Source organism: Pipistrellus hanaki (assembly GCF_964339955.1).
Source record: "Pipistrellus hanaki genome assembly, chromosome: 12".
In the NCBI taxonomy this organism is placed as follows: domain Eukaryota; kingdom Metazoa; phylum Chordata; class Mammalia; order Chiroptera; family Vespertilionidae; genus Pipistrellus; species Pipistrellus hanaki.
In genome coordinates, this window is record NC_140514.1 from 31,814,746 (window position 1) to 31,836,517 (window position 21,772).

The following is a 21,772-nucleotide window of genomic DNA, read 5'->3' on the forward strand; positions in this document are numbered from 1 at the left end:
TTTTAAAAAAAAAAATATATATATTTTATTGAATTTTTACAGAGAGGAAAGGAGAGAGATAGAGAGCTAGAAACATCGATGAGAGAGAAACATCGACCAGCTGCCTCTTGCACACCCCCTACCGGAGATGTGCCTGCAACCAATGTACATGCCCCTGACCGGAATCGAACCTGGGACCTTTCAATCCACAGACCGATGCTCCATCACTGAGCCAAACCAGCTTCAGCTGTTCCTTCCTTTTTAAGGCTGGATAATATTTCATTATATTTACCACATTTAAAAAATATATATTTTTATTGATTTTTAAAATATATTTTATTGATTTTTTACAGAGAGGAAGGGAGAGAGATAGAGAGCTAGAAACGTCGATGAGAGAGAAACATCAACCAGCTGCCTCTTGCACAACCCCTACTGGGGATGTGCCCGCAACCAAGGTACATGTCCTTGACCAGAATCGAACCTGGGACTTTTCAGTCCACAGACCGACGCTCTACCACTGAACCAAAGCAGTTTTGGCTATTTATCACATTTTGCTTATCCATTCATCCATCATTGAACACTTTGGTTGCTTCCATAGTTTCGCTATTGTGACTTATGCCACCATGAATATGGGTGTACAATATCTCAGAGACCGTTTTCAATTTTTTTTTGTTGTTGTTGCTATATATCCAGAAGTGGAATTATTGGGTCATTTGGTAATTATATTCTTAATTTTTTTAGGAATTGTTCAACAGCAGCTGTATCACTTTACATTCCTGACAGTACACAGGATTTCAGTTTCTTTACATTCTGGCCAACACTGTTTTATAGTAGCCATCCTCTTGGGTGTGAGGTGCTCTCATTTGTATTTCCGTAATATTTAGTAATATCAAGCATCTCTTCATGTGCTTATTAGCCATTTGTATATCTTTGGAGAAATGTCTTTTCAAACATTATGCCCATTTTTTTAATTGGTGCCAGAGACCACAGCATAGCAGCATTACCATGAAAGTGCAAGGGAGACACTGGAAGACCCAATGGAGCTTGATCTGATTTCCTGACCTGATAATCTTTACATTGTTTACTAAACTTTACTGAGCTTTCTTTTCTCTTTAAAAAAAAAAATGTTTTATTGTTTTTTTACAGAGAGGAAGGGAGAGGAATAGTTAGAAACATCGATCAGCTGCCTCCTGCACACCCCCTACTGAGGATGTGCCCGCAACCAAGGTACATGCCCTTGACTGGAATAGAACCTGGGACCCTTGAGTCCACAGGCCAATGCTCTATCCACTGAGCCAAACCGGTTTCGGCTGAACTTTGATTCTATCTGCTCTGCCTACATGCATTGCTAAAGGGCAAATGTATAACCAAACTGAATAAAACAGGCAGGACCTGGACTTGTGGATTCCTCTTCTTGCAAGAGGCTCCACTTGGCCTCCCATGCCTTAAAATTTATTTCTTGTTTAGTATCGTTATTGTGTGTCGGCCCTCCTACAGGTCATCCTGAAACCCACCATGCAGATTGTGGCAAATTGGATAGGGTTTTGTTTGTTTAAGTTTTGTGAGTTCTTTATATATTCTGGATTTTAATCCCTTATCACATATGGGATTTGAAAATATTTTCTCCCTTTCTGAGGTACTCAGAAATTTTGATGCACAAAAATTTCATGAAGTTAAATTTGTCTTTTCCCTTTTGTTAACTATCCCTTTAGTGACATATCCAAGAAATCACTGCTAAATCCAATGTCATGAAGCTTTCATTCTGCTGTCTTCTAAGAGTTTTGTTTTAGGTCTTACATGTAGGTCTTTATCCACTTTTATTTTGTCATACAGTGTTAAGCTAAGGATTCACCCTTCTCTTGCATGTGGATATCCAGTTTTTCCAGCATCATTTGTTGAAGACTGACCTTTCCCAACTGAATGGTCCTGATTCAGCTGCCAAAAATTATTTGAACAGGCTTGCCCGGTGTGTCTGACTGGTTAGACCATCGGCCCGCGGCACAGAAGGATTTCAGGATTCCTGGTGAAGGGCATGTATCTGGGTTGCGGTTTGCTCTCACCTCCCTTTCTCATCCCCTCAAGGATGAGTGCAGGAAGCAACCAGTGGATGTCTCTCATCCCTCCCTTCCACTCTCACTGAAAAGCAGTGGGAAAATATCCTCGAGGATTCACAACACACACCCAGAGACATACACACAAAAACACCCCATCATTTGACCTTACGTAGGAGAGTTTATTTCTGGACTCTCTACTCCAGGAGTGAGGAATGTCTAGCCCCCAAGCCATATAAGGCACACAAAATCATTTGGTCTGGCCCTGGCAGGGGATTAGAGATGAATTAATATAGCAAGCTAATTTTTAAGTTGATAATTTTGTGTGGCCTGGAAATGATGTTATAACTATCCAAATGATACTTAGCAGAAAAAAAGTTTCTAGTCCATTGATCTAAATGTCTTTATGCCAGTACCAGTTTTGATTACTGTAGCTTTGTAGTAAGTTTTGAAAAAAGGAAGTGTGAATCCTCCAGTTACTTTTTCAAGGTTGTTTTGGATGTCAGTTCCCTTGAGATTCTATAATTTTTAAGATGGGTTTTCTATTTCTGTAAAAAAATGTTATTGGGATTTTGATAGGAATTGCTTTTAATCTGTAGATGCTTTGGATAGTTTCCTCTTCATCTGCTCTTTCCCTCTTTCTCTGGCAAAGCTCATTTGAACATCTAATCATTGAACTCTTTTTTAATACATACAACAAGAGCTGGTAGAGAACACCTTACTTCCATTTAGTTTTTCTTTGCTTTTAATCTCACACGTTTGTTTTTCTGGTCTATGCTTTTAATTTTGTTACATAGTGTCTCCCATAGTGAAATGGGAATCAATTCCAGGTGTGCAAAAAAATCCATTATTCAAGAAATCTTTTACATTCAGCAAGTGTATTTTAAACACCTATTAAATACCAGACATTATTCTTTGTCCTAGTCTGTGGTCAGCAAACTGGCTCTTGAGCCACATGCGGCTCTTTGGCCCCTTGAGTGTGACTCTTCCACAAAATACCACGGCCTGAGCAAGTCTGTTTTGAAGAAGTGGTGTTAGAAGTTTAAGTTTAAAAAATTTGGCTCTCAAAAGAAATTTCAATCGTTGTACTGTTGGTATTTGGTTCTGTTGACTAATGAGTTTGCCAACCACTGTCCTAGGTCATTAGTGGAACAAAGAAGCTAATACTTTTGCCTTCAATATATAGCTTATGTTCTATTGGAGGGAGACAGGCAAGAAATAAACACTGAGAAAGCACCATGAAGAAAAATAAAAGCAGAGAGGCATACAAGTAAGTGCCTGGGGCCTGGGCTGGTGTAGCTGTGGATTGAGCAATGTCCCGTGCACTGGAAGACTGCCAGTTCAAGTTCCAGTCAGGGCACATACCAGGTTATGGGTTTGATCCCTGGTCAGGGTGCATATGGGAGACAACCAATGTTTCTCACTCTTCCTCTAAAATCAATAAAAACGTTTTTAAAAAGTGCCTGGGGGTTGGGGTAGGATTGCAGTTTAAAATAGGGTGGTCAGGAGAGATCTGGCTGAGAAGGGAACAACTGAGCAGGGAGTTTATGGGGAGGTAAACGATGAGCTGAGCTCTTATCTGGGTTTCAGTTGAAGGGCACAGCATGAGCGAAATCCCTACGAAAGGAGTGTGCTGGGATATAAGGAGGCAGGTGCGAGAGGGGTAGAGAGCTGAGGCAGAGATGAGGGGACGGGACAGATCTAGGATGAGCCCACTGATGAGAACTTGGCTTTTATTCCAGTCAAACGAGCTGTAGGTCTGATAGTGTTGAGATTTTAAAGGAATGTTTTCAATATATTTTTTATCTCAGAGAGGGAGAGAAATATCAATGATGAGAATCATTCATTGGCTGCCTCCTACATGCCCTTCTGGAGTTCAAGCCCATAATGTGCCCTGACTGGGAATAGAACCGGGATCTCTTGGTTCATAGGTTGATGCTCAACTACTGAAATACACTGGCTGAGCAAGTAGAGTATTTTGACTTAAAAGATGTCAGGCAGAAACCGGATTGGCTCAGTGGATAGTGTTGGTCTGTGGACTCAAGGGTCCCAGGTTCGATTCCGGTCAAGGGTATGTACATTGGTTGCAGGCACATCCCTGGTGGTGGTGGGGGGGGGGAGCAGGAGGCAACTGGTCCATGTATCTCTCTCATCAATGTTTCTCTCTATCCCTCTCCATTCCTCTCTGTGAAAAATCAATAAAATATATATATTAAAAAATCAATAAAATATATTAAAAAAAAAGATTTCAGGACATACCTCATTTGTTTCATGGCAGCAAGAAAAAGCTTGTTTTACTATGAACTATTAGCCATTAAAACTGAATTACTAAATTTTAGAAAACCCTGAAACAGATTTCTAAATAGATAAAGACATCATTTAACAAATTATTTTAGTTAACTAATTTAGTTATCAGATACAAAGGAAGCTTCAGGCTGATTGACTGTAATTCTCCACAAATTCGAAGATGTCCTAGTTGTTTTTATAACACTCCTTGTGAAACACAAAAGAAATTGTGTAGGCCCAATTTGTGGTCTACTCCAAGGCCTGGCCATTATCCAAAGTCAATAGAAACCATGAAAGCTTCCTAATGGGGAGTGCCTGACAAGTTTTTTTTTTTTTTTAAATGACCAACTAGTGTGTGCAGAAAGAGGCTAAAGTGAGAGCAGAGATTATTTTGATTTTACATTATTCATGGTGAGAGATGATGCTTGATCAAGGTGCAATTAAGATGTTTAAAGCCACTAAAACAAGACATCAATTAAGAGTCCCCTTTATTTAAGTCAATTCTCAGTATGGGCTCTTCATTTCTACCAACAAGAGTGCTCTTTACCTGGTATAGGGGAGAGAGACTTATGATCTTGCCCAAGGGCTTTTAAGGAGAGCTCTTCCTCTGTGATTCTTGATCACTTTCAGCTCAAAATAATCCTAAATTGTATATTGTAGGGTGACATATACTATTATTCTTCAGCCATTAAACAGTTTGTCTTTATATCACCAATTGTCCCAAATAAAGACCATTTAAAAAATTCTTTCTGGCACAGCTGGCATAGGTCAGTGACTGAAAGATAACCTATGAAACAGGTCATGGTTCAATCCCCAGTGAGGGCTCATGCCCAGGTTGTGAGCTGATCCCCAGTGTGGGAAGTGCAGGAAGCAGCTGATCAATGATTTTCATCATTGATGTTTCTTTCTCTCTCTCTTCCTCTCTGAAATCAATAAAAAATATATTAAAATAAATAAGAATTACTGCCATTGTGACATGGATGCTAAGTGAAGTCAGTCGGTCAGAAAAAGCTAACAACCATATGATTTCAATCATATGGGAGATATAAAACAAACTCAAAGACACAGACAATAGTATTGGTTGTTACCAGAGGGAAGGAGTGGGGAGGGCAGTAAAGGAGAAAAAGGGTCAAATACATGTGATGGGAAATTATGATTTTGAGTGGTAGGTATACAATGCAATATATAGATCATGTATCATAGAATTATACACTTGAAACCTGTATGATCCTATCAACCTTTTCAAATGTAGTTTTCCATTAGTCTAGTTAAGAATGATACTCTTAGTCACCCCAATAAATTTAGTTAACATGTTAAGTGCCATGTCAGTCACTGGTGACTGACACTATACTTTCTGTTTAGACCGGTCAGTCACTGGTGCCGCCAGCATATTGGTGAAATTGGATACTGCGGGTTAAACGGAAAGACAAAACAGGCTTGGCACTCAACATGTTAAAAATGAAATATCCTTTATAATAAAACCCTAATATGCAAATCGACCGGCAGAACGACCTGCCTCTATGACGTACACTAACCACCAGGGGCAGGCGCTCAACGCAGGAGCTGTCCCCTGGTCAGTGTGCTCCCCGAGGGAGCAGCGCTCAGCCAGAAGCCGGGGTTACCGCTGGAGAGCGCAGTGGTGGTGGTGAGAGCTTCTCCTGCCTCCAAGGCAGGTGGACATTCCTCGAGGGGTCCTGGACCGCCAAAGGGTGCAGGCCAGGCTGAGGGACCTGCCCAGTGCACAAATGTCATGCACTGAACCTCTAGTTTTTGTATAAATAATATTTGCTACTTAGTGTGTACAAGGAATCTCAATGAACACAACAGTGCTTATTCTTGAAGAAGGGGATTAGGATTATAGGGTAGAGGAAGCCTTTCATTTTTCACTTTGTATCTTTCTGTACTGTTAATTTTTCAAACAGTATTATTTCTTTGTGAATCCACTGCCCCTTTTGTTCCATAGGTTTTTCAAGTTTCTGAAATAACAATATTAGGGGGAAAGGGGGGGGGACACAGCAACAATAAATTAATTTACCTTTTGAAACCAAATCTTTAATATTTTCATTAAACTGTGTCAATACAATGTCAAGTAAATGCAAACTGGAAGACCAGGCCCAGGAATTCACAGGGGGAACAATATTCCAAACAAGAAACACCAGTGATCTTCCACTCCAGCTGCACTATTAGTGACCATGATGGTGCCAGTCAGCCAGTGTTATCCAGATTACCGAGTGTTTACCTGGCAAAAGAAAAACTTGAGTTTCAAAACCTGTAATAATAGAAGTTTAAGGATGGAAGACATTTAAGCAGTTATTCAAACCACCCCTATTATTACAAGTGAGAAAAGAATGAAAGAGTATGAACTGTTATCACCTTGATGACTAGCAAACTATTAGTTACAAACTCCCCCAAAAATCTCTTAAAAAATAAACCTTTGACCTTGTAGGAAAATTCCCAACCTATACATACCACATCATCAATTTTCAGGATGCTCCGGACAGTTTCAGTCGCTAGAGTCAGTGCACTAACTGAAACCAACAAAGGCTGGACAACCAGTTCCTCCAAAATGTTGGAAATACCACCCTGCAAATTAAATTAGCACAAATTGCTTTTAGTGTTTGTAAGTATGCACATCACCAGCTATAGTTATCAGTATGAATCAAGACCTTCTCAAATGTAGTTTTCCCTTACTCTAGTTAAGAACACACTCTCTAAGTAAGGTCTTTTCTACACTATAAGTTGTATTTCAACTAAAATTTAGAAAAAATTAATGCTGGATCCCCCAAATCCTAACTTCAAAACTCCTCCTATGGCCCTAGCTAGTTTAGCTCACTATATATAGTGTTAGCTTACAGACTAAAGGGGTCCTGGGTTCGATTCCAGTAAAGGACACATGCCTGGGTTGCAGGCTCGATCCCCAGTAGTGGGCGTACAGCAATTACAATGCAGCCAATCAATGATCTCTCATCACTGATGTTTCTATCTCTCCCTTTCTCTCTGAAATTATTAAGATATCCTATATAATAAAAGGCTAATATACAAATACCAAAATACAACCTGTCGCTATTGTGTGTGCTGACCACCAGGGGGCATGTGTGGAACATGGCGGGCACTGGCTGTGGCAGGATGCTGGAGCAGTTGAGTGGGGGCACCAGACCAAGAAAAGGCGCCAATCACTGTCTTCGGGGCCAGACTCTGGTGGTTACTGAAAATTCTTTGCTCCTGCACCCTGCAATCCTGCCTGGCACTGTGCCTGCTGCTGGCGCTGACCCCTCCCACCCGCTGCCAATGCTGGAGCTGCTGCTTATACCTGCTGCCAGTGCCTGGCACCAGGCCCAATTACTCGGCACTAACAGGTGATGCGAACAGCAGGAGCTGGCTCTGATTGCCCTTGAGGACTTCTCCACAACCCCTGCTCCCGAGGGGCGATCAGGGCAGCCGCTGCCACTGGCACCCACTGCTGGCACCGGCCCCAATCACTCCATGTAGACAGCGGTTGTGAGTGGGGCTGGCACCATCAGCACATGGGATCAGTGGCAGGAGTGGGGCCACAGGCAGACAGGGAACCGAGGGCCACAGTGGGAGGGGCTGGGCAGGGATGCAGAGGATGGGCAGAGACCCGCCCCTGTGCCTACAGCAGCCTCCTGGCCCAGTTCCTTTCAAGGTGCTGGGCCCCTAGTATATATATAAAAAACCTTCCTCCTATGTATCCTGCTCTACCTTTACATCTCTCTCAAATCTCTTATAAATTCTTATTGTCACTTTCACAGTCCCATTCTCCCAAGGATTACTGCTGTTGGCCGTCACAAGCAACCCTATCTCCTGTGTTCCCTCCTTAATATTCTAATTTCACCATCTTAGTCTCTTGGTTAACAAAGCGTTAATAGCTTCCAACAACTGGAGTAAAAAAAAACAAAACCAGACCTCATCGTTAGCTTTTATCTGATCTTTCCAAGCTTAAAGCCCAGTGTATTACCAATATATAACTTCCACTCTAAACAAAATTAGAAACTTTTCAGGCGCTCTCACCTGTAAACCCTTTGCTCCCCCTTCTGAAATTTCCTCATACCTTACAAATGAAGGCTATTTCTTCATAATGTAACCTCCTTAGAAATTCTCTTCTATTAAAAAAATGTAACCTTTGCCAAAACCGGTTTGGCTCAGTGGTAGAGCGTTGGTCTGCGGACTGAAAGGTCCCAGGTTCGATTCCGGTCAGGGGCATGTACCTGGGTTGCGAGCACATCCCCAGTGGGGGGTGTGCAGGAGGCAGCTGGTCGATGTTTCTCTCTCATCGACATTTCTAGCTCTCTCTCTCTCTCTCCCCCTTCCTCTCTGTAAAAAACCAATAAAACGTATTTAAAAAAAAAAATGTAACCTTGGATTGTTAGACAGACCCCCCCACCCCCAGTATTATTTGTCTCTTCAATAAAAAGGGGAAATTATTACTGTTCTCTGTATTTACCCTAGTGACTGACTTCATTAGGCTGGTGGTCACAACAGCAGCAATTGTAAATATCTACTTAAGTGTTTCGTCTATGCCAGGCATTTTTATAAGAGCATTCTTGTTAGTAATATATTTAATTCTCAGAATTAGCCTACAAAGGACCTATTAGTCTCTGTTTTTTCAATTGAGAAAACTGAAGCAGACTATGGAATATGCCAAAAACCAGCCAATAAATTGGCAGAGCTAATGAACTGATAAATCCTATTTTACTTTTAATTACAAAGCTTTTCATTAAACAAGTAATTACAAAGCTTTAAAAATGTTATATTAATTGCCCTGGCCAGTTTGGCTCAGTGGATAGAGTGTCAGCCTGCAGACTGAAGGGTCCCTGGTTCGATTCCAGCCAAGGGCACATTGCCCGGGTTGTGGTCTTGATCCCCAGTGGGGGGCGTGCAGGAGGCAGCCAGTCAGTGGTTCTCTCTCATCATTGATGTTTTTATCTCTCTTTCCCTTTTCCTTCCTCTTTGATGTCAATAAATATATATTTTTAAAAAGTTATATTAATATTTTATGCAATAATTAAAGGTTAAATTATTACCTTTCGGACATTAATGCCGGTAGTTTTTTCTCCATGGGCATGCCGGTTTCTTAGTTCTGTTACTGTAGAAATGGGATTCAGGCCAGCATTTTCAGCAAGTGTAGATGGAATTACTTCCATAGCATCTGCAAAAGCACGAACGCAGTAGGATTCCATGCCACTCAATGTTCGTGAATATTCAGTTAACCGTAGAGCCAACTCTATTTCTGGAGCACCACCTCCTGCAATAAGAGCTCTGAAATTCACAAACACATTTTTAGCTTATTTTATCTAAGAGAAAGCTATTTTAAATAATTTATCATTTATACATTTAATAGTCAAAATACAGAAGTTTTAATGTTCTAAATGTTACTTAGCAATTCATATTACCTATTCTTCACTAAACAGCGGATGACACATAGGGCATCATGAATGGAGCGCTCAGCTTCTTCAATAACCAATTTGTTAGATCCACGAACAACAATTGTAACTGTTTTTCCAGGGCTTGAACAGCCTGTAATCTTCAGTAAACATATTCCAAATTAGGTATTTGGGATAAAGATTAAAATAAACAAAAAAACTCCAGGCAAATAAAGCTTAATTATAATACTGTTACCTTGATCAGCTTGCCAGAACCATTTAAATTGACCTCCTCAGCTAACTCAGCTGATCCCAGCATGTCAGCAGTGAACTGGTCAATATGAGCAACTGGCTTGGTTCCAATCGTCTGGGAAAAATGATCAAATACTCAAATTAAAACATGTGATTATTGGACATTTTTACACATACATATATTAGAATATTTTACCTTGCAAATGAATTCAATATCTTCTCTTTCAATATCCTTAACCACCATAATCTTCATTTTGTTCAGGAAATGTAATGCAAGATCACTTAGAGCATCTCTACAATAAAAAAATCAGTCATTATGTCAATGCGAGGTTCAAGATATTTGCTGTTCCACCATTTTTTAAGGTTTTCATTCTTTTACTGTTGTATAAATAAATGTGTGGTGATTTCCAATGGATATTAAAATGTACCCCAATGACACTTTTGGAAAACACACAAGATAACCATGTCATTGTTTTTTAAAAATACTAAGTAAGTGTATCTCTGATAATTAAAACTTTGATACTTTCTGATTTAGAAGAACGGTTAGTGCATTGTCCTGATACACTAAGGTTGCCAGCACATAAAAGAAGCAACCAATGAATGCATAAATAAGTAGAACAATAAATAGATGTTTCTCTCTCTAAAATCAATGTTAAGCCGGGACCGGTTTGGCTCAATGGATAGAGCGTTGGCTTGGGGACTGAAGAGTCCTGGGTTTGATTCCGGTTAAGGGCATGTACCTTGGTTGCGGGCATATCCCCAGTGGGGGGTGTGCAAGAGGCAGCTGATCGATGACTCTCTCATCGATGTTTCTGACTCTCTATGTCTCTCCCTTCCTCTCTATATAAAATCAATAAAATATATTTAAAAATAAAATAAAATAAAATCAATGTTAAAAACTTAACATCTAGGATATTGGCTAGAAAGATTATACACCCCACATTTAAATTATTACAATGGGAAAAGAACCTATTTTAGAGTATTCATCAGAATGTCCCAAAATGCAGATTCATTAGCTGTCTAGGGGTTTATCTACCTCAAATGGTTCTGTAAAAATTGCTAGGGGGTATCCAAAATCAATTATTATTAAGAAGTAAACATAACAGCTGCATACCTTAGAATAGATTTTTGTATGAGAAGAACATTACATCCTGTTTTTTTAATTTGCTTCACTAAATTTAGAATATAGGCTCTCTCCTCTCGAAGCACTCGGTCCATCTGGACATAGTCAGAAACTACTATCTGATTATCCATCTGTTTAGAAAAGAAACAACATATTAAAAATTTGCATATAGTTTTAAAGTGAAAAATTTTAATGAAAACATTATTATAGTATAAATTCAAGCAAAATCATACCAAATATTATATATAAACATGCATAGAAAGTCTGGAAAATCCAGGCTCAGTAGTTGAGCTTTGAGCTATGAATCAGGAGGCCATAGTTCCACTCCCCATGGTCAGGGCACATGCCCAAGTTTCGGGCTTGACTCACAGTAGGGGGCGTGCAGGAGGCAGCCAATCAATGAATGAATCTCTCTCATCATTGATGTCTCTCTCTCTCTCTCTCTCTCTTCCTCTCTGAAATAAAAAAAAAAATTGGTGATATATATATATTTATATATATTAGAAAAAAAGAAAAGGTCTGGAAAGATGAATGTACATCAACCTTATTGCAGAGATTTTTTTATGCCGTCATATGTGTCTATATAAATACTAATTTAATAAAATGTAAAATGACTGTTATTTCCTGAATATGCCAATTCTCTTTATACAAATATTTTACAGAAATAATTTCACTTGCATCCTTGTTACTTTGTCATGTTCTGGCATCCAACAATTTCAGCCTTTATTTCAATCTTATTAATTCCTTTGAGACAAATACTTATCACTAGTATCAGTATTTTCTATTTTTATGACAATAAAAGTAAAGTTATTAGAAAGTTAAACATATATATATATACACACACATATATCAATTTTATTTGGTTCTACTTACGTCTGTTTTGGGAGCAGATAAGCAAAACTGAATAAGCCCAATTTTAGCCTTTTCGACTCTGGTTATACCAGAATTTGCCACCTTCTGAGTGAGAACCAGCCCTTCCACCAACTCACAATCATCGATTGTCCCACTAAGAAAAAAGGAAGGGAATAGTTAACAAGGAGCAGAAATCTGTAAGTTTAGATTTGTAACAGATTAAAAATCATCAATCCAATAAAATGTGCTTCAGCCTCACTCACATACAAATTGAGATTCTCAGATTAATAATAGTACAAATTCTCATGAAAATATAAAAAAAGCTTTGTGACTTTCACCTATTTTTCATTTAAAAGTTATTTATTTTTGGAAATAACTTAAGCTTACTTTCAAAATTAATTTTTATTCATTAGTTATAAATAGGTCTGCTTACCCAAGTTTCTTAACTATTTTGATATCTCTAAGATCTACACTTGTAGCTGTGGCTGGATCAATCACTTTCATAACTGCATCTACACTCATTGGAGAAAGAAGACTTGAATACTGAGAGACAACCTAGAATTTAAAAAAAAAAAAAAAGTCAATTTCACAACAGAAAAAGTCCTAGTTCTTTACTGACTGACATAGCACTTTTTTATGGATGGTGGGAGAGGGAAAGTGAGAATATAATGAGAAAACATTCCATACAAACTGTCTTTTCAATTCAGATTGTCAGTCACCAAGGGCATGAAATAAAAATATGTACTAATAACTCTATAGGAAATCCAGAACAAAGTTAATTTTATGTAGAAGTTTCTTTCTTTCTTTTCTTTTTTTACTAGCCATTAACCATTTATTTACTTTAAAAATAAATAACAAACTTTATAAACTAGCCATCCGTGTGCCCCTCCTCCCTAGTACATGCCTGGGTAAGTTGGTTATTTTCTGCCTTTATTCTTTTTTTTAATGTGGAAGTTTCTTATTTAAAATGAATTTATGTATATGTGTACCTCTAATACTGAGGGTGCTGGTAAAAATAGCTAGTGACTAACATTTATTGAGCACTATATGCCAGACAGTGGTCTTAGTACTTTACATTTCTATAATCATTCAATCTTCAAATGTCAATTTAACATTAGAAGAAAATGAACATATCAATATAATGCTGATGAAAAAGAAAAAACAAATGTGACACTGAACATGACAGAAAAGAGAAGGTGACATAATTTCCCAAGAAATTTAAAAAAACATCATTGCTTTAAATTTGGTAACTAAGAAAAGCAGCACAGACATTAGTTAAGAGATGGACTATAGATCTTAGTCCTGGTTCAAATTTCTGTTCTATCCCTTATTGAGGGTCTTGGATGAGTTATTTAACTTCACTAGACCTATTTTCCATCTGTAAAATCGGGATACAAATTATCTGACAATCTTGGAGTAAACTTTACTTGAATTCAGTTATACAAATTACTATGTCTTGCCTCTGTTAATTCACATTGAGACTTAACACATATGAACTGTATAGCAACAAACAAAAATCAAGGCACAGGAGTTGTGGTTCTTAACAAAACCGTACGTTGTAATTTTACAACGATCCCTCAGAGTTCATCTCACCTTTGAGTTCAATGAAGTGGCTGCACTATTTAACAAAGTTTCTCTGTCACTCAGTTCCACAGGTCGAGACATGTCAACCAATACTTCAGTACCCTTTACCAAAGCTTTCTGGAATGACTCCGAAATGATAGTTGGATGAATTCCTGTCATTTGTGAAAATCCAGTTAATTATATAATAAATAAGCTACATATTTGACACACTTAACAATTTTCTATTCGTTAAAATTTCAAAACAACCGTAAGTTTTAAATTACTTATAGATTAGCTTATACTTCAGTTATAATGGTTTGCATAACTTTAACTGTTAACTATGGGTAATAATTTATTTCCATTTAATTTGGAATAGTTCAATTACACACACATGTGATATTTAAAAGGAAAACCAAAGTTAATATTTTTAAAAACAGCATAAATCTACATAAATAGGATAAGTGACTGGAGAGTCACCACTATGATTAAGCACTCTTTACTAGAACAAGAACCCATACTTTCTCTCCCAAATCACATCTAGAGCCTAAGGTTAGTAACAGCACTACCACTTATTTTTGAAAAGCAAAATTCTATCAAGTTCCATCATAAAGAAGTTTGGATAGATTTGTTCGGTGTGCCCCAATTGGTTGGAGCATTGCCCTTACACATAAGGGTGGCAGGTTCAATTCCCAGTTTTTGTGCTTGCGGGAGGCAACCAATTGAGGTTTCTCTCTCCAAAATCACTTAAAAAAAGAAGCTTGGCTAAAGAGGCTATAAAGGGAATAAAAAGTGATGGAAACAGACTTGACTTGGGGATGTTGAACACACAATACAATGTACAGATGATGTATTACGGAATTGTACACTGAAACCCATATACTTTATTAACCAATGTCACCCCAATAAATTCAATAATAATTAAAAAGTTTGGCAAAAAAGAGAAGCAAAAAGAAAAACATTTCTACTTCAAATAATAAACATAGCAAAATTTAATCTTAAAAATCCTAGTAAAGGTTATTCCAAGTTAAAACTTAAATCAGACATTACTTAACTTGAATAGAAGTATGTCCTATGTTCTACCTACCTTTCTGAAGAAGCTTGGTACAGGAATCTAAGAGAGAGCCAGCAATAATGACCACCGACGTAGTGCCATCGCCTGCTTCTATATCTTGTGCCTTAGACAACTCTACCAACTAAGTGAACAGAACATTTAAGTTGTTCAATAAGAAATGTGAGAACCTAGTAACATCTAATTCAAATATAAAAAAATAGAGATGGCTTTCACATCAGTGTCACAATTAGATTATTATCAATACTATAAAATTCCATTTAACTCATGACTTTGGAATTGTCGTCTACCATGGTTTTCATTATAAAATGATAATCCCTCCTACCCCACCTCCAAAAAAAGAAAATGATAACCCACATATTTATAGCATACAAAATTCTACTTATATGTATAAAAAATACATTATGATTTCTGGTTCAGACTGTGGATTGTAAATATTTATTTCCCAGCTACTTAAAAGTTCCTGTCAGACAGCATAATGCTATACCTTAGGTACCTTATAGTCTTGGAAGCTATGATATGGGGAATTTCAGATGAGGTTAGAGTGTCATTTTGGAGTCCTTTGCCAAGTGTATCTGATCTGACCCCTGTACAAGCATAATTTGATTCACTTAAAAAGTCATCGTTAGCCCTAACTGGTTTGACTCAGTTGATAGAGCATTGGCCTGTGGACTGAAGGGTCCAAGGTTCCATTCCAGTCAAGAGTATGTTCCTTGGTTGCAGGCACATCCACAGCAAATGTGCTGATGGGTGTTTTTCTCTCACCTGATGTTTCTAACTCTCTATCACTCTCTTCTTCTCTGTAAAAAAATCAATAAGCTCGCCGAGACTGGTTTGGCTCAGTGGATAGAGCGTCAGCCTGTGGACTGAAAGGTCCCGGGCATGTACCTTGGTCGCAGGCACATCCCCAGTAGGGGGTGTGCAAGAGGCAGCTGATTGATGTTTCTCTCTCATCAATGTTTCTAGCTCTCTATCCCTCTCCCTCTCTATAAAAATCAATAAAATATATATATTTTTAAAATCAGTAAAAAATATATTTTTAAAAAGTCATCATTACATAATTTAAAAACTCACAATGCTTGCCCGAGCCTTTTGACTCAATGGACACATTGCTGGCCTGAAGACTGAAGGGTCCTGGGTTCAATTCCAGTCAAGGGCACACACCTCAGTTGTAGGGTCAATCCCCAGTCCTGCTGGGGCGCATGTGGGAGGCAACCAATCAATGTCTCTCTCCCTCCCTTCCACTTGCTCTAAAAAAAAAAAAAAAAAAAAAAAAAAAAAAAATCAATGGAAAAATAACCTTGCCGAAACCGGTTTGGCTCAGTGGATAGAGCGTCGGTCTGCGGACTGAAAGGTCCCAGGTTCGATTCCGGTCAGGGGCATGTTCATTGGTTGTGGGAACATCCCCAGTAGGGGGTGTGCAAGAGGCAGCTGGTCAATGTTTCTCTCTCATCGACGTTTCTAACTCTCTATCCCTCTCCCTTCCTCTCTGTAAAAAAATCAATAAAATATATATATTAAAAAAAGAAAAAAAGAAAGAAAAAGAAAAATATCCTTGGGTGAGAATTCAAACACACACAAAAAAATAATAAAATTTTTAAAATTCACAATGCTGCCCTAACAGGTTTGGCCCTGTGGATAGAGCGTCGGCCTGCGGACTATTCCAGTCAAGGGCATGTACCTTGGTTGTGGGAACATCCCCAGTAGGAGGTGTGTTAGGAGGCAGCTGATTGATGTTTCTCTCTCATCGATGTTTCTAATTCTCTATCCCTCTCCCTCCCTTTCTGTAAAAAAAAATAAAATAAAAATCAATATATATATTTTTAAATTCACAATGCTTAAATTATATCATGTGATCAAATAAAACAAATTTAACCGTTTACCAAATATCAAACCATACAGTTAAAAAAAACCTCATCTAAAATTATACTTACCATTCTGGCTGCTGGATGTAACACTTGCATTTGTTTCAGAATGGTGGCACCATCATTTGTAATGGTCACATCGCCTTTTCCATCTTGAATCTGAAAAGTTTTCATTATTTTTTTTTAAAAGCTGTGATTTCAAAAGTTATTTTACTTATCGTAATTTATCAGTATTAATATGACAACCTAAAAGCTCTATTAATTTGGTAGAGAAATTAATTTGTTTACATAGCTTACAACTGTGCTTAATTTCAAACTAATATAAATCATTGTACTAAAAGTATGCATAATAGTCTAACTTTACAAGTAAAACAGCTGGCTTTGTTCCAATTACTTTTTTATTTGGAAAAAGAGAACTGATACCATGGATGCCCCAAAAATACAGCACCATGAATATGAACACAATTCCCTTTTTCCATTAATTAGCTATTATTTTTAAAACTAGAAACCTGGTGCACAAAATTTGTGCAGTCGGGGATGGGGTCCCTCAGCCCAGGAGCCCCTGGGGGATGAATGACTGCCGGCTTAGACACTAAGCTGGCAGTAGGACATCCTTAGAGTGGCCTTGGAGGTAGGAGAGACTCCCACCACCACTGCTACGCTGGCCAGGTGAGTCCAGTGCTGCCCCTGTGGGAGTGCACTGACAACCAGGGGGCAACTCCTGCATTGAGCATCTGCTCCCTGGTGGTCAGTGAGCATCATAGCAACCAGTCATTCTGTTATGCCAAGGTTCTGGGTTTGAATTCTCGTTAGGTCACATACTAGTACAAGCTGCAACCAATGAATGCATAAATAAGTGGAACAACAAATCAATGTGTATCTGTCCCCCCAAAATAAAATCTTTCAGAGTACACAATAGCATTCAATAAGTAATGAATGATTTCATTTTTACCATTTTATCCATTCCTTTTGGTCCAAGGCTTGTTCTAATAGCATCAGCAACAGCTGCAAAGGAAGACAAAATCAAGAAGACCAAAAGAGCAAATTACTGTTCTTCTCAAATGATCTTTTTGTCCTTATAAGGATATTGTGCAGAACATTTTACCATGTTCACTAAATAAAACTCATTGTTTAATAACAATCTTCTGGAAACAAGGTAACTTACTCCTTTAATTGTAGGACACACCCTTCATGCTTTGTTGTTAAAATCACTATACATAGTCCTTATCCTCTGCCTATTACAGAATAAATTTTGAGGATTTCTCTAATCTTACTTTAAATGTCAAAATGATATCTCTAAACATGGACTGTATTCTTTTCTTTCAAAATAAGACAAGCAGCAATAAGACAGGCTAGATCTCCTACCATAGTATGTACCTTATTTGTTTGACCCCCTCCTTCCAAAAAATGAGAAACAAACACAAAACTAAAACCACAGCTTTCAGTCATTATCAATATGTTATGAAACATCTCTAGATATACAGTCTAGCATGACAAAGTTACTTATTATTATCTGTTCTTGAGACTTGTTTTTATTTCATTAGTCCTCTTACCATCTTCTAAGAGAAATTGGAATTGATGAATAATACTTGACCCCTTTTCTTTGTCAAGGTCTGGACAACTGATTAAATATTTCCCTTTCTCACAAACCATCTCACTCCATATACATAGGGTTGAAATTGTGCATTAATAGTTTCTGTGTACTCCACAACTAGCATTAAACCTCCACCCCGCCCCCTCATGTGAACAATAATAGATAACCTTAAAGAGCTTAAGAGAAAATGTTTGGTGTAATTTAAAAATTATTTTTTTACCTAATTATTGAGGCTGCTGTTCCTAATTGCCCAGTCAATATTATTACCCTTCCAAGCAATTTTAGTGGCCTCTCATGGCCATAACTCCACAAGCAGAACCAATTCACTGGCTGGGTGGCACAGTTGGTTGGAATCATCCCATACATCCAAAGGTGGTGGGTTAGCCCTAGCTGGTTTGCTCAATGATAGAGCTTACTACGGACTTAAGGATCCACCAGATTCGATTCCAATCAAGGGTACATGCCTGGGTTGTGGGCTTGGTTCCCAGTGGGAGGTGTGCAGAAGGCAGATGATCAATGATTCTCTCTCATCGTTGATATTTCTATCTCTCTTTCCTTCTCCTTTCCTCTCTGAAATCAATAAAATATAAAAAAGAAAAAGGAAAAAAGAAAAAGAAAAGGTGGTGGCCTGGATCTCCAGTCTGGGTGTGCATGGGAGGCAATCGATCAATGTTTCTCTCGCACATCTATGTTTTTCTCTCTCCCCTACTCTCTTTAAAATCAATTAAAAAAAAAAAAAAAAAAAAAAGAATGCCCTTAATTCATCTACTTGAAGACACTAGAAAAACATACATTATCAAAACACACACACACACACACACACACGGCCTGATGCACGAAATTCATGCAAGGGGCTCTCACAGCCCCCGAGCCTCACCCACTGGTCTTTCCAGAAGGTTGTTTCCCCCGCTGTTTGGTCTAATCTGCATATTAGCTCTTTATTACATAGGATTATTACGTAGGATTACATAGGATATATTTTAGACTGCTTAACATCTCCCAAAGTGTCTGAAGTTTAACATAGTACACCAAGTGGCACACTGTTCTGTCTGTTACATGATTCATATAGAATAATACTAGACATAACATTAAAAAAAATGGCTCCCTGAATTAAACTAAAGATGCACATTGCAGCAGCTTTTCTCAATTAGTTTGTAAGTTTTGTCTGACTTGGAAAGACTAGTTGTGCCATTTCACTCTGAGCTCTCCTTACATAATCTAGGACCTAGATTCTAGGTGGCATCTCTTTCCCACATTCATATTTCCCTTGTCCAGTTTCAATTCTCTGTTCACTGCTGTTTCAAAGGTCACCTAAGTAAATCTTCCATGCTGTATCTTGCTTGTTTAAGATTATCATATTATATAGCTCTTTTGACCCTCCACATGGCCCCAAAATTTAACATCTTATTTCTAACATAATCTAAACTTGCACTATGCCCCCTAGATTAGTGTTTTTCAACCTTTTTTGGGCAAAGGCACACTTGTTTCATGAAAAAAATCACGAGGCACACCACCATTAGAAAATGTTAAAAAATTTAACTCTGTGCCTATTGACTATATATAAAGTAATTCTCTTGAATAGGAATCAAATAAACACAAAAAAGTATTTTATAATTACTTTATTATGAAATATTAAGTAAACAAAATAGTGAAAAATTATAAAATTCTTGTCTTGTCTGCACCTACGGCATACCAGGAACAGCGGTTGAAAAACACTGCCCTAGATAACTACCTACCCCATCTTTATTTCCAGGTATATTCTCTCCTGAATTTCCAAATGACTCCCTAACGCTGCTCATCTGGTCATTCTGAGCTCTCCAATCACTAGGCCCATATTTGAGCCTATTCTTATTCCACCATCCTTCCTCCACTTAATGTCATTGATAGGTTCTTAGAATTACAGCCAAATGACATATAAGGAAACCAGTTTTACCATTGGCCTACTGATAAATGCAAGTTACTAGGGCATCTTATCAACGATATAAAGAAACCACATTGAACAAAGCATTATTCGAGGACCTGCTGAATCTGTTTCTTAAGCATCATCACATCGTCAGTCACCTCAGATGAGGACCTCAAACAGGTATTTGTAAGGCTGTATTTTATATAGGGGGCTCTTCATATGCTTTCTGACTTAATGCCCACAGCAACCCTACAAGTTAGCTATTAACTCGATTCCACTAAAAAATGATTTCTAGCCAGGGCAGTTTGTCAAATCCTCTCCAGGATACCAGGCCCTTCAAGATTTGGCCCAACCCTATCCTTCCAATCTCACTTTCCTGATCATCCCTCTCGCCCCCGCCCCCCCCCCCTTCTCATGCCCGAATGAAATACTCATTATACTCAATACACATCACACACAATTTCTTAAGCCTTGTTCTCATCTTTCCTTCCAGAATCTATCTGAATTAATTTCTTTTAATCCTCACAACTCTAATAAGAAACATTTCCCTTTAATGTTATAGGTAAGAAAGACTCGCCCTAGAGATGAAAGATTACAAAGCCACGAAGTAATGGCAACAGAGCATGAAACTCGGGTCTTGATTGCCAGTGTTCTGCCAAAAAACCCAACTCTAGCAAACTGCTCATGTTTCTTGATTTGCTTGTGTTTGGTTGCACATGCATAGAGAACTTAAAAAGCACAATGCAGCTTTCCACAATTATTCTCAAACAAAACGGGTCAATCTGTCCCCCACAGCCCAATATGAAGGGTCACGCCCCAACTTATAAGCATCCAGAGTTGACCCAATTCCATTCAACAGCTGAGCGAGGCCAACTTATTTACATGTTATTTTTATAACAACAAAGGGACTTTTAAGTATGGTGTAAACATTTTACTAACGGAACCAAGAGGCAGATAAGCGACAGGGCTTAACTGTCAGAACCCAAGGGACCGCTACAAGTCTAAGTGCACAGGCTGGAACACGATGGGCGTCTAGGTTGCAGAATGGGCAAAGCCCAAAAGCCTCCATGCTCCGGGTGGAGAATTATCGGCAAAAAACAACAGGATCCTCTCACAGGGCTGCTTCTACTTAAGGACAGATGGGGATCCATGACCATCCATGACCACCATAACCACCCAAAAGCAGGGTGAGAACGCAAGAGCTCGGCCCCGCAAGGCCGCGGGGCTAGGCCCAGGGAGCGATACCTTTGGCCGCGGAGATGTTGCTGAAGCGGATCTGGGCCGGCTTATCCCGGTCCTGATAGGCGCTTTTGTAGCGACCGCCGGCAGCCCCGGCGGGCGCCCCGCTCCGGGGGGCCACGTTCTCGGGCATGGCGAGCTGCGTTGGGTCTGCGTGGGGCTCAGGAAGGACGGATGGACGCGGATTACGGCCAGCGGCGAAGTAAGAGAACGCGCCCAACGCCTTCACGAATCTTCCAGAATGCAGCGCCTGGAGGAGGGAGGAGGAGGGAGCGGAGGGGGCGGAGACGGAGCAGGGGGCCTTCCTGGCGGCGCGGCGCCGGCGTGACGTAGCAGGCTGCCCGCCGCGCGCCCGACGAAGGGATGCACCGGCGACTTCCGGGCTTGCAGGGGATGTCGGCCTCCGACGCTGGGAGTTCGGAAGTCGGGTTGGGGCCGCGGCGGGGCGAACTCTTGTGTGGTGTGTGGTAGAAAGGACAACCCTCTGTTTTAAAGGCGGGCGTTGGGACACCCCTGTCTCCCACTTCCGGGTCCGCGGCTGTGAGGTCCATTAACTGGGGACGTAGTTCGCTCCTGGGTCGCTCCCTACAGCTTTGGGCTCAGCTGGGTTTCGTC

The 21,772-nt window shown here is 39.3% G+C and overlaps 1 protein-coding gene across 1 annotated transcript; it reads right to left on the reverse strand.

Annotated features, from left to right (window-relative positions):
• Positions 1 to 6,346: 6,346 nt before the first annotated feature.
• On the reverse strand, positions 6,347 to 21,436 carry CCT4 (chaperonin containing TCP1 subunit 4). Its single transcript, XM_084901107.1, has 14 exons — positions 21,164 to 21,436; positions 17,374 to 17,426; positions 16,491 to 16,580; positions 14,572 to 14,680; positions 13,518 to 13,660; positions 12,358 to 12,479; positions 11,946 to 12,078; positions 11,064 to 11,203; positions 10,146 to 10,242; positions 9,954 to 10,064; positions 9,728 to 9,858; positions 9,359 to 9,593; positions 6,786 to 6,899; positions 6,347 to 6,555 (listed from the first exon to the last, which is right to left on the reverse strand). The coding sequence occupies exons 1-14, from the start codon at positions 21,288 to 21,290 to the stop codon at positions 6,541 to 6,543; spliced, it is 1,620 nt and encodes a 539-aa protein (XP_084757233.1). The 5' UTR covers positions 21,291 to 21,436; the 3' UTR covers positions 6,347 to 6,540.
• Positions 21,437 to 21,772: the final 336 nt, after the last annotated feature.